Source organism: Natator depressus, chromosome 4 (genome assembly GCF_965152275.1).
Source record: "Natator depressus isolate rNatDep1 chromosome 4, rNatDep2.hap1, whole genome shotgun sequence".
Classification (NCBI taxonomy): domain Eukaryota; kingdom Metazoa; phylum Chordata; order Testudines; family Cheloniidae; genus Natator; species Natator depressus.
The window spans coordinates 32,707,581-32,724,461 of NC_134237.1; the positions used below are offsets into that span (position 1 = coordinate 32,707,581).

The 16,881-nt window shown below is 39.4% G+C and overlaps 1 protein-coding gene across 1 annotated transcript in view; it reads right to left on the minus strand.

Annotated features, from left to right (window-relative positions):
• The window catches only part of COL25A1 (collagen type XXV alpha 1 chain), a 162,861-nt gene that overhangs the window by 92,393 nt on the left and 53,587 nt on the right, over positions 1-16,881 (minus strand). The window contains exons 7-8 of the mRNA XM_074950733.1: positions 13,091-13,117; positions 10,155-10,199 (exon numbers count right to left, since the gene is read on the minus strand). Of these exons, the coding sequence (XP_074806834.1) occupies positions 10,155-10,199; positions 13,091-13,117 (72 nt within the window). The remainder of the gene's footprint in view (positions 1-10,154; positions 10,200-13,090; positions 13,118-16,881) is intronic.

Here is a 16,881-nt window from a genome sequence, read left to right on the forward strand (position 1 = left end):
CATTAATGTGGGCTGGGATATGCCCTGCCTCTTGAAGTGGGTTTTGCAGCTCTGTGGAGCCCACTTGACACAGTAGTTGGTAGAGAAGCTTCCACAATGTCCAGCAGCAGATGTCATGGTGCTGGTAGCTTCTCTGCTGCGCACACCTCCCAGCTGCTGTCAGTTTTGTTTGATCTGGTGTCCTTGCAGAAGCAATGGTGGCAATCAGGTCCACAGAAAACATGTCCCAAGACTGTAAACATACAAATACTCCTTCTAGAGCAAAAGTGCAGTTTTAATATCCTTTAACTTTTTTTGCTTTACCAACCGTACCACTTCCTAGCCTTTAAGAACACAACATTCACCTCTAAAGAAGGATCATATATTGAAAAAAAAAAGTGACTGCCTATACAAAAGACAATGAAATATCAGAAAAAGTGCATGGGTTGCAGTTATTGTTTTTCAAAAATTAATATCAATGTGGCCAAAGAGCTATAAAACTTGGAACAGTGAGTTACATTGTCCATGTTCGTAAACATGGATAATGGATAAACATTAAATACTGCAGCCACAGGATCACCACATGGCAGTCTGACATCAAGTCATTTTAGCTACACCCAGGGCAAAAGAACATGAAGCTTCCTATAGTCTCTTCCTAACCCAGAGAGAGGTATGTTGTGACCTAGGCAATGGTGACTTTGGACCTTGGTGAACATTGGTAGAAGTTTTAAAGCTACCTTGTCAGCAATAAGAATGGGGATTTTTAGTCACATCACATTGCTCAGTATTACGGAAGTTGCCAAAAATGGACCACTAAGCATATGTGCAGAATGTGCGGGACAGGAGTGGTGAAAAAGGAACATGCTACACCCCATAAAGGACTGAGTTCTGATTTAATTTACACTGGTATTAATCAGGATGAATTCCATCAGTGGATTTATATTGGTATAAAAGAGATGAGAATCAGGCACGTAATTCTTTAGACTCCTACAGTGTCTTTAAACCAAGCATCTCAAAGCATTATCTAAACATGAGTTAAATCACACAAATCCTCTGTAAGGTAGAGAAGCATCATCCTAATTTTACACATGGAGGAAACTGAGACACAGAGAGACAAAGTGACTTCAGTGGAGTTCAGAACTCCATGACAATGTAACACCAGCTCATGAGTTGACCTCAACTTCCTGCTCTGACCTCTAAATAAGTAGTTTATCTGCTGACCACTGACACAGAAAAATAATACTGCTAACCCAGGAGGATTTTTTTGTTGTTTATAATAATATAGAGAGATGGTCCTCATTTGTGCAGTAATGATGGTATATTTTCAAACAAACACACAAATAGGCTGAAACATTCAGAGGCTTTAATATATTACAGGAGTCAGCTTCTGGGCATGTAACCGCCATCAACGCTAAGTGGAGTTCTGCACATTAACTCCAAGTTCACTGATGGGACAATATGCACAGTAATGCAAAATCAGCAGCAACATGCTAACAAGTTAAGCAACCTTCACTACTGCTATAGAGATCACAGGATTGCCACTGTTAACGATAACTGTTGTTTCAGTAAGCTGTGATGCCAATGCGTAACACAGAAACATCATTATATTACATTATCGCTAAGGATGGGTGAACCATTCTGAATAACACCACCTACCACCCAGAACTTCTGAGAATTTCTAGAACTGACAGTAGTGTGAGGATACAAACACAAAGAACCAAGCTTTATGCAGCAACTAAAGAACCCCCTAACCAGGAAGTTCCTACATTCATTAAGCTCCCTGCTGCAACACATCCTGGTCTTCTCTGTGAAAGACCAGGAACTCTATAATCACTTCACATCTCCCTTTCTCTTTCATTAAATATTACAACTTAAATTATAAACCAATGTACAACAAGAAAAGGAGTACTAGTGGCACTTTAGAAACTAACCAATTTATTTGAGCATAAGCTTTCGTGAGCTACAGCTCACTTCATCGGATGCATTCAGTGGAACAGTTCAAAATGAACTTCAATTTTCTTAAAACTATTTACACTACTATGTCCCCTTATCAACTGCATTAAAATAGTCCAGAGTAGTATTCTAAGCATTTCAGGGGCTCTGATCAGTCTTCCAGACCATGTTGTCAGTTCTGTTGAGTTTATGCATGGAGTTTCCTGTCGAGGGGGCTCACTTCCTGACAGAATACCTGTAGGACCCAGATCCTCTCTTTGTTGTGTTGCAAAATATTGAAGATGAACCCGATTCCTCTGAAGAGTCCTTTAGGAGTCTTCACTAGGTGGGATCGGGGAGTTTCTGCCAAATTGGGAACAGCTCCAAGTGTCTGGGAGCTTTTGAGACAAACTTTGTTCCCTGGTGTCAGTTCAGGTAGTGCTTGTCTTCTGTGCTGAATAATGAAGTTTTTTTGTTGCAGAATTTTTATTCCAGCATCCTGTTTTCAAAATTCCTTCAGGTCAGTCCTTAGTCACCTTGACATCAGAAGTTCTACCAGAGATAGTCCAGACACGAGGCATATTGACTGATATGCCAGGAGTCTTCTGTTATGAATCCACTGATTTTTGAAGAAGTCTTTTTAAAGTCTACACTGTTTCTCCCCTTCCCAGTAGCTCTGGGAATAAAGGGGACTACTACAATGAGGTTCAAAATCAAAATCCTGTGCAAATGCTAGCAGTATTTCATAGGTAAATTAAGGCCCATTATCAAATATGAAGACTTTAGGAACTCCATGTCTTGCAAATGCTGACTTTAGTTTCTGGATGACCTGTGCTGATGAAGCGTGTGTAAGTATGTCCAAGTGAATACATCTGGAGAACTACAATAATGTGTGTGAGTCCTTTCCAGAAAACAAATCTGTGGCTACCTGCTGCCAAGGTCTGTCAGGTAGCTTTGTAGAGAGTAATGGTTCTGGCAATTTTTTTTTTACTTGTTACATATCTCATAGCCCTCTACTAAGCTCTGAATTTGCCTACTCAGACAGGGCCACCACATGGGTTGTTGTGCTCATGCCCTGCACTTGTTTATACTTTGGTGTCCCTCATGGATTTTGGAGAGCATCTCTTTCTGAAGTACCATCGGGATCAGAATGAACCGTCCTTTCAGAAACATCAGTCATGTGAAGGTCATTTAGATTCTGCCAATATTGTAGTAGGTCTGGTGGAATTTGGCTCCAGAACTTTGGCAAAGTTGAGTCAGTTTCTGGTAACTCATATCCTTTAGCTGTTCATCTCCAATTTGTTGAAGTCAGCTGGCAGATGCTGGAATTGCTTCCAGAAAAAGGACAATGTAGACTTTGACATCTTTCTCTAAAGCTTTTTCTTCCATTTGTGGCTGCTCAACTGGGGATCTAGAAAGTGTCTGCTGCTATGAGAGCTTTCCCTGCTATATGTTCAATGTAGAAAGCAGCCATAGTCAAAATCTTTGAATCCTAGGTGGAAAGTCATCCAATGGTTTTGGATGACTATTTTAATACTCAAATGCCAGCCAAACAGATATGCACTGAACTGTTCACAGACAAAAGTGACCGCTAGAGCTTCCCTTTTCCACTTGAGAATATTGCTGCTCGCTTTCTGTAAGCCTTCTTGATATGAATGCAACAGCCTCTGGTCTCCTTCTGGGTGGTTTTGTGTGAGCACTGATCCTAAACCATATGAAGATTCATCTGCAGCTGGATATTTTATTGGATATTGTGCAAAAACATGTGGAGACATCAGTAGTTCTTTTATTTTATTAAATGGGTTTTGTTGTGTGCTCCCCCAGATAAATGTATTATGACCATTAAGGAGATCTCTTAAGGGTTTTGTTAGATGAACTAAATTTGTTAAGAATTCTACAAAATGTTTTATCATGCCCAGGAATCTTCCTACAGCAAAAATGTCTTTGGATTAAGGTAAGATGAGTAATGCCTTCAGTTTCTCTGAATCCAGCTGCATTCCCTGTTTACTAATTGTGTGTTCAACAAATTTTGTGTGTTCCTTTTTCCAAATTCACATTTCTCATTCAGAGAGAGGCCAGCTTGTTGGCAGCATCTCAAAACTTCATGTAGTCACTTTTCATGTTCATTTTTATCTCTGCCATACACCAGCACCTCATCTGCATGGCAAAGGATGCCAGGCAGACCTGACACAATCTGAAAGATTCTCTTTTGGAAATGTTCTGGTCCTGAAGATATGCTGAATGGAAGACAATTAAAACAAGGGCTTCCAAACAGCATCATGAATGTCATTAATAGTATAGGTTCTTTAGCAAGGAGGATTTGTAAGCTGTGGGAAAGACATGCAAAGGAACCAAAGGGAGTTGAGAGCCTGTTTCACCTTGCAGGTACTGTGTGCCCTGCAGGACTGGGATCTAAAATCAGGACTGTTCAGCAAAAATTGAGGTGGGTGGCTAACCTAACTTTTGCTGTATGTCTTGAATTTAAAAGAAAAAGGACCAAAAGGGTAAAAAAGCAAGAAAAAAAGCAGCCTCTTTCATGTCAGCATAGTTTTGGTGTGATGAGTACCTCTTGGTATAGCATCTGGTTGATTTTTCCCTGCCCCTGAGAGGAAAGGTTTGTCAGTGCTGCTATATTTTTCAGTCACTAGAATGTAATTAATTTTAAGGAAGAGGAAATACAAGAGGCCCCCAAAACCTAATCCAGGCTAATTTTCCTGTAAAATACATGAACGAGGACAGGGGGAAAAAGTGGTTTCTCAGACATGTTACTGTGATTTTCATTTCAAGCAAAGGTTGAATTACCTCCTTTCAACTTGCTTTTCGTCCCCCCCCCAAAAGGAACTTAAAATTGTTTGTTTAAGGCCTGGAAATCTCTTCTGGCCCACTCACCAAGTGAAATTAAGTGAAAAGACTCTTCAACAAGGCTCAGCTGGCCCACAAACTCGTCTGAGAATTTGTGAATTATACTCAATGATGTTTCCTTTCTTTGTATTTCTTCTTTTAATAAACTGCACTTCATACAACATGGTTTTTATACCTACAAAAATACTTTAAAGAAAATCTTTTAAAATATGTATCCTGTGTAATAAATAGTACTGGAAGAGAAATGTATATGCACAAGAGTAATAATAAATAAGCAATCAAAAGGGTAATAATAAATCTGCACACCCTCAGTCTCTAAATCTACTAGCATATGTAAAAGAAGGAAATTTTTTTCCAGGTTTGCCAAATTGCTATCTGGTAACTTGGTCAAACTACTGAAGCAATTTAAAGTGGAATGATCGACACTGACCACACATTTTGCTTTCAATACATCCTTTTCAAAAAAAAATTCCCAAGTAATGTATAAATAAAAATAGGAGTCTAACATATGTAGGCGGTGAAGAGGGGAGGATTTATGTACTGTAAGAAAGTCCCATTTAAAGCTAATGAGAATTACACAGCTCAAGTAAATCTCCAATCCGCTCATGGGAAAGGGAATTCCTTCAGGCCAAATATACTGCAGTCCTTACTGAGACAAAACTCCCATTGACTTCAAAAGTCCTTCTGACTTGTTGGAGACAACAGGAGTTCTGCCTGAGTAAGGCCCACATAAGGAATAACTGATTTGAGTCATATCCTTGTAGTATCTAAACTTTTCAAGAATCCTTTTGTAGCCAGTTTAATATTAGTGATACAGGGATACACTGTGTAAGTGCAAGAACTCTTCTACTTTCCCTTGAGTCCCCACATAGGCCAGGCACTATCCTGCACCTTGTGTTCCCAGTGCACGCCGATGGGACAGGCTTGTGCTACTGTGAGCGCTTGATTCTGCAAAGAGGGAGGAGAGGAGTGGGGTTAGAGCCCCGCTATCTCTCTGGACTAGCCAGGAGAGCACCAGTGGCACAGGGACAAGTGCCCACTGTGTTTTGTAAAAAGGAAGAGAAGGCCCTGATCAGAGCTACATCCTTTCACTGCTCCAAGAGCTATTGTGCCTGTCTACATTGCTATGTAGCCCGGGCCAGACCTATTGGTCATAAGCAGTAACCGTTTTCCATATTCCACTATTCCAATTAAAGGACGGATGAAAAAAAAAAGGAAGAATATAGAAAAACCTTCTATGACTGAGATAGCTTCGCTGTACATTAAACGGCTCGCATTAAAAGAAAAAGTAACTTCATTGCGGACTTTCAGTTGCTGGGGGTGTTGCTATGGGTAACGGCAACCTTACAAAATTTCCTCAAGGTGAGTGATTATTTCTGAAGGGGGAGTAAAACCGAGGAAAACATTTGAGCACATGCTTAACTTTAAGTCAGCAGGCCTTAAGTGCATGCTTAAAATTAAGTACATGCTTAAGTGCTTTCCTGAACAGAGATACTTTCCTGAATTGGATCCTAAGAAAGAAAATATTAATCCCGTTAATGCCCCTTGCATTCTAATCCAATACATCATTAGACGGAGGGAGTTCACTCATTAAAAGGCTATGATGGCTCTAAGGCTTTTCTAAACCTTTTACCCATATGTCTTCAAGGGAGATGATTTGCATCACATATTTGAGGCTGGTTCAATATTCTGCAAATCACAGTAAATCCATAAGAACGCTGCCAGAATCACCAGCCAGCATCCCACAACAACCTCTAACTTTAATTCATGAAGACTAGCTTCTTCAGCATAAACATTCATTTCTCAAAGGAGTCTATCTCTAGTTTGAGACTACAGAGGAAGAGAAGCCTACAATGGACAATGGAAAAATTAAGCCAGACACTGAAGTTATTATTCCAGTCTTTTTCAACAGTATCTCCTGCATAAAATGGAACTATGGCTTTGCATGCTATCTGAAAGATTTAACCTTTTGACACCAAAATCTGAGCACAGGGATCCACTTGCATAGCTCACTGGCAGGAACAAACCTTATACTGCATGGTGTATTGTACAGTATATTATACGCCTCTTCATATATTATACAATGTTATTTTAATTTAGCTTTTCAATATTCTTTTTTCATTTATTCGCAAACAAATGGAATTTATTAGTCATTTACTGAAAGGAATTGCAACATGCCACCTTTGTCACATTTGTGCTACGTTAAAGTAATTCATTTTCTTTCACAATAAAATATTACATGTCGTCAAGGGCTGTGAAAAACAACTGTAGTATAATGAAAAGAATTTTGTCTACATTTTTATTTTAGATCTCTATAGCTTTGCTCTAGGATTTAGTTTCTTAGTTTAGTAATGTGCACATTCTTTCTTCCAGGCCAAAAGTAAAGCATTCAACCTGAATGAAAATGTGATGACGCCTTTATAGGAAATGTATAACCATTTAAAAGTGTCTTCAAGTTATACAGAGGAAAATGTTTGAAAATGCCACAACTACTGAAGGAAATCAGAACATAAAACAGAAACTGTTAGGCTCTATCTTTGAAGCACAATTTAAATTTGATGAGTAGCATGTAAAGAGCTGTAACATTTTTTCCTTTTTTTCCTATGGAAACTCCATATTTATTTTTTCCTTTGTAAAGTATGAACACCACACCGTATACGTAACTTTCAGAAGGTAGATGTACAAATTGTGAGACCACAGAATCATTTATTTGTACCCGCAGTGAAAGTCCACACTGGTCTCTCCAATGTATTATCTTAAAAAAAAATATTGACCACAATCTGGCAAATCCTAACTCGTATGAGTAGTCCAATTGAAATCAATGCATCTACTCATGTGAGTAAAAACTATTTGCTTGAGTAAATTTGTGTCCTCAAGCCCCTAAAAATAATTTTTTTATAGGAAGTGAATCATCAATCAAATATAGTTCAATTTGCCTGGAATTAATCTTGTCCTTCCTTTACAAGTAAGTAGGCCAAGTTTTCAAAGATGATGTTACTAATTTTGCACCCACACTTTGGTGGGCACACCAGATAACATTTAGGAGGTAGACTACATGGTCACAAACCCGATTTGAACATACAAATAATGCACTGGTAATTAGCGTCTACACTCTACTGTTTTTGCCCATAAGTGATTGTGCCTGCAGAATCGTTCTCTCAACTAAGCACAGTCACAAAAAAGCAGATGCAAAATCTGAGACCCCATGAAAAATTTGGCTGATGATATTTTAACATATCTTAGATCTCACATATGCTGATTCCAAAATATTTTCTCCTATGCTGTCTTACAACAGACAACACTATTTTTTTTGTCTTCCTCGGATATTATGGCAAAATTAGGTTCATGTTTTACTGGCAATAAAATTAAATGACTATTAAATGTTAACTATTATCATCAAATTATACAGATGCAGACCTGCAAATTATAATGTTAAATGCTGTACTTTTTTTTGTTAAGAAAAACTCAATTCAAAATAAATGATCAAACACTTTGGAGTTATGCTTTAAGGTTTTTTTTGTATGTATATCACCATCTTTATATACAATGGTTTGTCATCCAAACACAGTGAATCAATTATATTTTTTTTCCTTTTGGTATTCCCTGCAAGTGTTTTTGAAGTTTGGTAGGAAAGTAAGTGTTCATGAGAAAAACAGATGCATAGTACTGTCTAGAGCCGGGCCAGGCATATTATGTAAACTTCCCCACCCAGCACAGCCAACAGACCTTAGTGCTGATGTGAAACACCCCTGCTGTTTTAGTCAGAGGCCTCTCTTGTAAGCAGAGACCATCAGTCATGCTGAATTGTGAGTCAGTTTGGTGATGGAACTAAAAGATTAGGACTACCAAATTGATTTCACTAGTGACCAAAGATAAATCCCTCCTCCTGTCCCAACTGAATAATTGTTTTGGGGATTATATTCCTCCCAGATGGATTAGTTTGCATTTTTCCACAGTGAATCGAAGTTTATGTTCCCCCTACATTTCTAATCCATTTTATTATTCATTATTTATTGCTAGTAGCACAACAATGAGCCAGGCACTGTAAAAACAGCAGAGAAGACATGGTCTTTTATAGAAAGGCATTAAGCCATGAGAAAGAAAAAAGAAATTGCAAAAAATCTTTTGTATTTTTCTTTTTTTGTAGATACATTGTGTAAAGTTATACACTTCCATCTGACAAACTTCCATTTATCTCTCCCTGAACCTAGCTGCAGAACTTGGCATGATCTATAGAAAGAGCCAAATACAGCCGTGTCTTGTGTATCAGTGAAAGAAGAAGCTTGTTTCTAGGTTCAGATTTCATAGGTGTCTCGCAGGTGGAGGGCATAGCTCACTGGGAGCCTGACCCTCAAAAAACTGAAGCATGAGTCAATTTACTCACATGAGTAGTCCCATTATCTTGAATGGAAGTACTCATGGGAGTAAAATTGCTCTCTGCAGGACTGGGCCCAACAAAAAGCTATAAGGTTGTCTTTTTTTCCCTATGTACATAGTAATTTAAGGCTATTTGTTGTCTTAATTTAATTGTAAGGAGACTTTAAAACTACATGTTCTCATAATACCAACAGGACTGTATTCGTTTCAGCTTAAAAACTTTATCTCGTTCTTTCCATTTAAGGGCCAGATCCCACAGTCTTTATTTACTCTTTATTCAAGCAAAACTCCCACATACTTCAATGGAAATTTTGTCTGAATAACATAAATGACTGGGGACTGCAGTATTTGGCTATATATAAAATGCAAACCCAAAATAAACCCTCCAACACAAACTTCAATTTAAAACTAACAATAACATTGTACGTATTTACCTCAACATCTATTTTTGCAACAATAGTGTTATCATTTTGAACAGAATCTTTGTCTAGCTATCTTTGCTTACCTAATTTATGTGTATTTTTATAGCCAATCATTGATCCTGTTGTATTTCACGACTTTCCCTGGGAGTTCAGAAAACTAAAGTTTCATTGTATGAATTGGGAAATTAAAAATTGTTCCTAATGAGACATAGTGACTGAGGATTTGTCTACATAAGGCATTTCCATTTAAGTTATACGGGTGTCTTTTAAAAGCTGATTTAGTTAAACTAAAACAAACCCGTGTGTGAACACTCTTAGCCCAGTTTCACAGTGGCTTGTTTCAGTTTCAATTAAACTTGTCTCCAGTTGCCTTAAGCTAAATCAGAAAAAGTCCCTCAAACAAAAAAAGAGTGTCCACAGTGTCTTTGGCAGCAAGTTAACAAAATCTGTTAAAAAATCACATCTTTGGTTATATCAGTGCAATTCTTTCATGTAGAAAAACTCTGACTGGCTTTAGAAACTCAAGTAAATAGCATTTTCAGCACTGAAAAAGAAGGCGAAAAAGTTTCATATTGAACTCACCATATGTCCATCTATTCCTGGAACACCAGGCACTCCAACAGAACCCTGGTGAGAACCATAGACTTGGGTTTAGCAAGTTTAACAGACAAACAAATCATAAAACATGTCAGCTCTAAACCCAATACTTTAAAGAATTATGTTGAACACATGCTTGCCATAAGTGCAAAATGTTTTTAAAAATAATCATTGTTGACGATAAGAGCTCTTCCCACTTGACCTTCTGCACTAATCAGAAATGTCCTAGTGTTATAATTATTGCATACTTGATTTCCTACTTCATTAACCAAGTTTCAAATGGCTGATTATATTGTGATGTTCTGAAACCTTCAGTACAAACTAAGGAATTATAATTCAATTCCACTGACCACTCTGCATGAATTTGGAAAACAGAGCCTCCTAAATCTAGTGTTTGGACCTCTGTGATCAAAAATATTCATATCGGGAACCATGCTTTAAAGCTACCAACTGGTAACACTGACCAATCTTTAGTACTTTTAAGGGGTTAGCTGGAATAATTCTGTCTGGCACTGCTTAGTTTTAGTTACTACAATCAAAACGTTAAAAACCACTATAGATCAAACAAGAAGCAGACGTGAAGAAAGAATTAAAAAGAAATCGGCAATGAAATGTAACATTTGAGGGATCTTTTTTTATAAAGCCTTAGAACAAATGTAAACTTCTTTATGATGCATTGTCTTTTTGTACTAACTTGTGCAACTGTCATTATGAATTTTCAGTGACAATTCAGAAGGTGAGGAAAGCAGCAGTACAGTATGTGCTGACATAGCGGGGGGTTTTTTTTAAACAGTAAGTTTCAGTGAAAAAGTACATTGAAACCATCAATTTATCTTTCATTTATAAACACATCCTCAGCTTAGCTCACAAGCGTCTGAGCCTCTTTATACAGGCTAGTTTGTTCTAAAGAGAAGGGAATTGCCAGTGGTGGGGTGTATTGTTGCCCAGGACTCTTTCAAACAAATCTAGAGCCCCTTGTAAAGCCATTCATTTGGGTCCACTTTCTGCAAGACCAAAGAATCAGTGGGGGACCCTCTCCCCTCCATCCAGTTATGCACACCAGTTAGAAAGTTCAGTACAGTGGGAGAAGTCCGGGGACATAGAAGTTATTAGGGAATGTGTCCAATACTGATGCCTGCATTTGTGGATGGATTGGGTTAGGAGAATAATGGATGGAAAATTCCTGCTAAATAGGAAAAGGAGGAAATGTGTCATGTGTCCCAGAATGGGCCACAGTAAAGGGAGACATCCTGAACTCTCAGAAGGCTCCAGCTCTTGTCTCCATAGAGCTGTGAGTCATTCAGAAATTGTTTGTATTCCATACAACGTGGCACTGTAACCTTAGCAAGAGATATCAAATGAGCATTTCACCCTTTTCCCTGCTGGAGGGATGGGGGGAGGCCTTCAGGACCTGGAGGCCCCCGAAGGATGCAGTCTTGGTAGCATTGTCTGTACCAGCCCTGTTGTTGCTTGACGCAAGCAGCCCATGAATGATAACCAGGAATAGGGGGCATTAGTGAACAGTCACATATTCTTGCTCTTCCTCTCAAAAAACAGAGGGCAACACACAGGCTCAGAAGGGAGGTAAGCCATCAGGCTCTTGATAAACTGTTTTTTTTAGTATGGACTGTTCCCTTATTGATATCTGCTGATTTTTCTTATAAGATGCTGACATGCATAAATAAAACAGGTTTAAAATTAGCATATGCTTAATCATGCAAAAGGATCTCAGATTTTCTAACATCCAAAAAAAAAAAAAGAAAAAAAAGAAAGGCTTTGCTGATGTTAAGCATGCTATTAAAGTACCTCCCAAGTCTGAAGGAGTAGTTTTAAAATGGCAACATGGGGACTAGGGCAGCTTTACAATTTCACACACTGTCTATCAGAGGTTATATTGCTAAGCATACAACGCTCCTCTCCTTAGTCCTAGGGCTTGATCCTGCTCCCATTTATGTCAGTGGGAAAACTCCCATTGACTTGAATGGTGCAGGATCAAGCCGTTACATCTTCATAGCTTTTACCTTCTTTTGTTTGAAATGTTTTGTTTTAACCAATGCCAAACAACCCAGATTTCAAAGAATGCTGTGCCTGTGACAGTCTCAGGGACAGAAAAACAGGGGATAATATCATTCCCACCTCTGAAGGATAATTATTCTTTTAGGTTTTCTCTAGATAATTTTAAATCATTAAATGAATTTTCTTAAACATCTTTGACAATATTGTTTATCTTCTGAAATCAATTGTCAAACAATTTGGCCTTCATGATAATTGGGTCACACACTGGCAAAGTGCAGCCTACTAGTTTTTATTACCGATATATTTAGTATTGTTCTAATGGTTCAATCCCATAAATCCTTGGTTCATTCCATCAAACTGCAGCAGTCAGTCCTAATGAGTGTAAATAATGTTGAAAGCATTCACAGGAAGTCAGTTGTCAGGTTACCATAGAAATAGGAAGACACCGGCAGGCCACCTGAATACAGCCAACCAAACACCATTTATCAGCAACACCTACATCCTTTATTTCTTCTGGTCACTTTTTTGGTCATATGGCACTGATCTACTTGAGTAAAGACATGCATTCAATTTGAAACTTTATCCCCCACCTTTCACAGTGTTTTAAGTTTGGTTTCATAGTTATACAGTCCTTGAATAAAGAAAATTATAGTGCCCTTTTAACCTGCAAGTTCAGCAGACAGATTGAAAACAGTCTGCTCTGCATTGCTTGAATTTCCTATAATGGGTGAAATTAGAAATCTTGTGTCTCACATTATGTAGTTGTATTTTCGGAAAACAAAATTCACAGACTAAACTAACTGCTTCAATGTGGTGTACAGTAGCTAATTCCATTCACCTCTCCTGCTTGCAATTTGGCACTAGGAAGTATAATCACTTTCACAGTATTGTTGTTTATACTATACCTTTTGTCCTGGAGGTCCCTGAGGCCCCTGAAAAGGGAAAATAATTTAATTAGCATAATAATGTAGCCGATTTAAGCTTAAATGACCAATTAAAAATGCCCTATTGTGTAAGCATTCTTATGCTGGACTGAAACCAGCTGATGTTTTGGACATCAAGGAAAAGTAAAACTTTCTGCTGGAAATGTACAATGGATCTTTTCTCCTCTTTTTTGGAATAGCATTAACTACACACTGAAAAATTCAGATTTCCCCCCTTTTTTAATCTTTTATATTCCATTCTGTCTGTTTCTTCTTATAGATGCAAATGTGTCAGCATTTAGAAAGCTAAGGCCTTTCTGCTTCTAATACCAGCTAAGAAACAGGTGTGCTTCCACAGTGAAATACCTACATTACATATTCGCTTGCCAACATAAAGAAAAGATTTAAGCAATGAACATTTTTGGGAAAAAAAGATAAATAAACTCCCCCTCCCCTGCAACACACACCTCTCTAAGTCTAGGACTAAGCAAATCTGCATAGCATTTTACAGTGCTTTTACACTGCTTTTATTCTTCAACGCAGTTTAAAAACATTAACCAATTATTCTTAACACCACCCTTGAGAGGTAGGGAAGCATTATTATCCCTATTTTACAGATGATCAGAGAGGTTAATGGGCTGTTGTCTTAAAAAAGCACTTAAACATCTGCTTAACATTAAGCATGTGCTCAAGTCCTGTTGATTTCAATGGGACTTCAATGGCCTGGATTCTCCACTCCACCCAGATGGAGCTTGGCTGCAGAGGTGAGGCATCAGGGAAATCATGCAGCTCCTCGATCCACGTCAGTTGGTCCTGGAGGAAGTCAGACCAGCTCCAACACAAGTCCTTCCTGTATCCCTCTTCCTAGGCAATGGCCAAGGGAAGGTGGGGACAGCTGTTGCAGAAGCTGGTTCTGCCACCCCTGGAGAGATCCACGACGCAGGGGAAATTCTTTACTAGTCAGGTATGTCCATTGTCTGTGCTGCCTGAGTGACACAAAGCGAACAGAAGAGAACACAAAATCCAGCCCTTTGTGACTTGCCCCAAGTCAAAGAGGGGAGCAATACCAGAGCTGGAGTTGTTTAGACACTCAGCTTGCACAATGAAAATGCTGCTCTGAAATATAGGGATGGATTTTGCTTTATGGCATATGCTGTGAAGGCAGGGCAGAGGTTGCTAAGGGACACAATGCCTCCTGGAGTTTCCTGGCACACAGTGGAAGAACAGCCATTACAACATTAATCAAGAGGGTGAAGTGTGATCTTCACCCCATCGCTGGCCAGTGGCGATAGAGGCCATGGGAATGTCCAGGGTGCAGAATGTGTTCTGTTCAACACTCTCTCCCTAACACAATAACCTTCTGCACTTTTCAGCTGTTCATCCCCTGAGGTGTTGGATGACACACCACAGCCACCACCATTGCTAGCATGGATGAGTTCCAACAGTGGTGAATTATGGGTCCTAGAATTGCCAGTACGGATGGAGTTATGTAGGTTTTATATGTGGATTTATGTGACTAACTTTGGGCGTCCAAGTTTGAAAAATTTAGGTTAGTGCCTTTGTCATGCAGGAGAGTGGTCTGATAGGGCCCTAAATGTTTAAGCATCAAACAGAAATAGAATGTTCTCCTGTTTCACCATCAAAAATCCTATCACCTTCAGGCACTAATTCCCTGGACTAATTCATTCCTGGATTGGATTTCTCATGAATAAGGATAGCTCATTATTTAGGTCCAATCCTGCCCCACTGAAGACTATGTGGGTTTTGTCATTGGCATCAATGGGAGCAGGATTAGGGCCTGATTGTGCAATATTCTGAGCATCCTCCTTTCTGTTGACTTCAGTGCCTGATCTTCAGAGATGCGGAAAGCCACTTGTGAGGTGCTGAGTGCTTTCAGCTTCCAATCTGCAGTGGGAATTGAATGTGCTCAGCACTGGGGAGAATCAGGACAGTGGCTGGAACTGCTGTCTGGTTTACTAGGCTGGAGGAGAAGTCCTTCCAGGCCACAGATTTCAAGAAACTGTAGAATAAGTCAGCTCTTATTTCCATTAAGTGGTTGGCGCTTGGTAAGAAGGTCTGTTGGCGGCTGAGGCGTGTGTGTGTGTGTGTGTGGCGGGCGGGGGGGAATGCTGGATGTGGGAATAAAAGAATGCATGTTTCTTGATTGTTAATTGTGGGTGGCACTAAAGTGCAAGAAATTTCAAGGTGAAGTTGAAAAAATACCAGGATGTTGATAGCATGTGTCCTGTTGAGTGCAGTACATTGGGTAAGCAGTCAGGGGCATAAAAACATACAGTGATAATTTACAAGGTGTATTTTTCTCTCTCTCTCCCCAGTGGGAAAAAAGAGAGAAATCTTCTTCTAGTGCCAGTCACCACGACACCCATTAATTTAGAAACACTCAGCCGAATCCCCCACCCGTATCAGATTCCCCTTGTGCTACCTGCAGCAATGCTGCGACTTTCCACACAGCTGTGCTGGTGAGCAAAAGGGCTCCTTGCATTTCTCCTGTATCAAGCATACTTGAGAATTGTTAGCATCCTCTAATAACTGGGATCAAGTAACTCAAATAGTGAGGTGTACTGTGGGTGGTATCATCCTCCCATTACTCCTAATACCTGATAAAAAAGGATAAACTGTGGAATGGTAGGAGCACACCATATTTTTTCCAGTTTGAGCATTATTATTATTGTTTATATAATGACTGTGATGTGTGAGGCTCTTTACATACAAAGTAAAAGTCCTGGTCCCTGCCCTGAAGAAATACAGTTACAATGTAGGGCTCTTAACCATTCTATTGAGGCCAATGGCAATTTTGCACTGACTTCGGTGCATTGGAGCCATGGCGCTACCTTCCTCTCTACTGGCCAGCAGAGCTGCCTGACCACAGAAAGGAGCACACATTGCAGTGCACCCCGTTAGGGGCACAGCAATTTCCACTCCAAGCATACTGGAGCTCCCACTCAGACAGTACAGCTGTAATGCAGGAGTGTGGTCTGAAGGTCTGATAGAGCCCTAAATGCTTAAGCATCAGTCTAGCGGCAGGCAGCACCAGAGCAGGCATTAGCTAGACCGAAGACCTGAATTTTGATTAGGGATCTGAAAAAGGATAGTAAGGTCACTTGGTGTACAAGACGAGGGAGACTAATCCAGGTACATGGGGTGAAGTGGAATAGGCCATCAAAAACAGTGTTACATTAACCATGCCATCAAAAATAGCACCCCCTATAAACCTTGAGACATGCAGTATAATGCCTCATACACCTCCAAAATGAAAACAATAGCATCATACCAATGAGTTCTTTAAAGGAAGCCTTTACCAAGAACCCTTAGTCCAGATTGTAAGGGTGAAAAACAATTTTGGATGACAGCTTAAAAAACCCATGGTACTGTTATAGCAAGGGTTAGGCATGAGATCTCTGGCAAAAATTGCCTTCCCCCAACTGTGCTCCTGTTCTTTGCTGACCTCCATCACAAATGTGGCTGTATTTCAGTGGTGCTCTATGTCTATACTTTTTGAAGTGGTATCTCTCACTGTAGTACTGAAGAGCCATTTGGGATCCTTCAGCGGAAAGTGACTATCTAAATAGAAGTTAATATCATTAATATATTATTGCTATCTCCGAGAATAAACTGTGAAATGTGAGTTTATTAATTATATATGGGACATTTCTGTGTCTAGTGCCAGAGGCTTCTAGTCTGCTGAAAAGTGATATAATCTGTGACCCTGTGGCTGTGCCAAACCAGGCATTTTCCCTAGAATTTCCCACCAT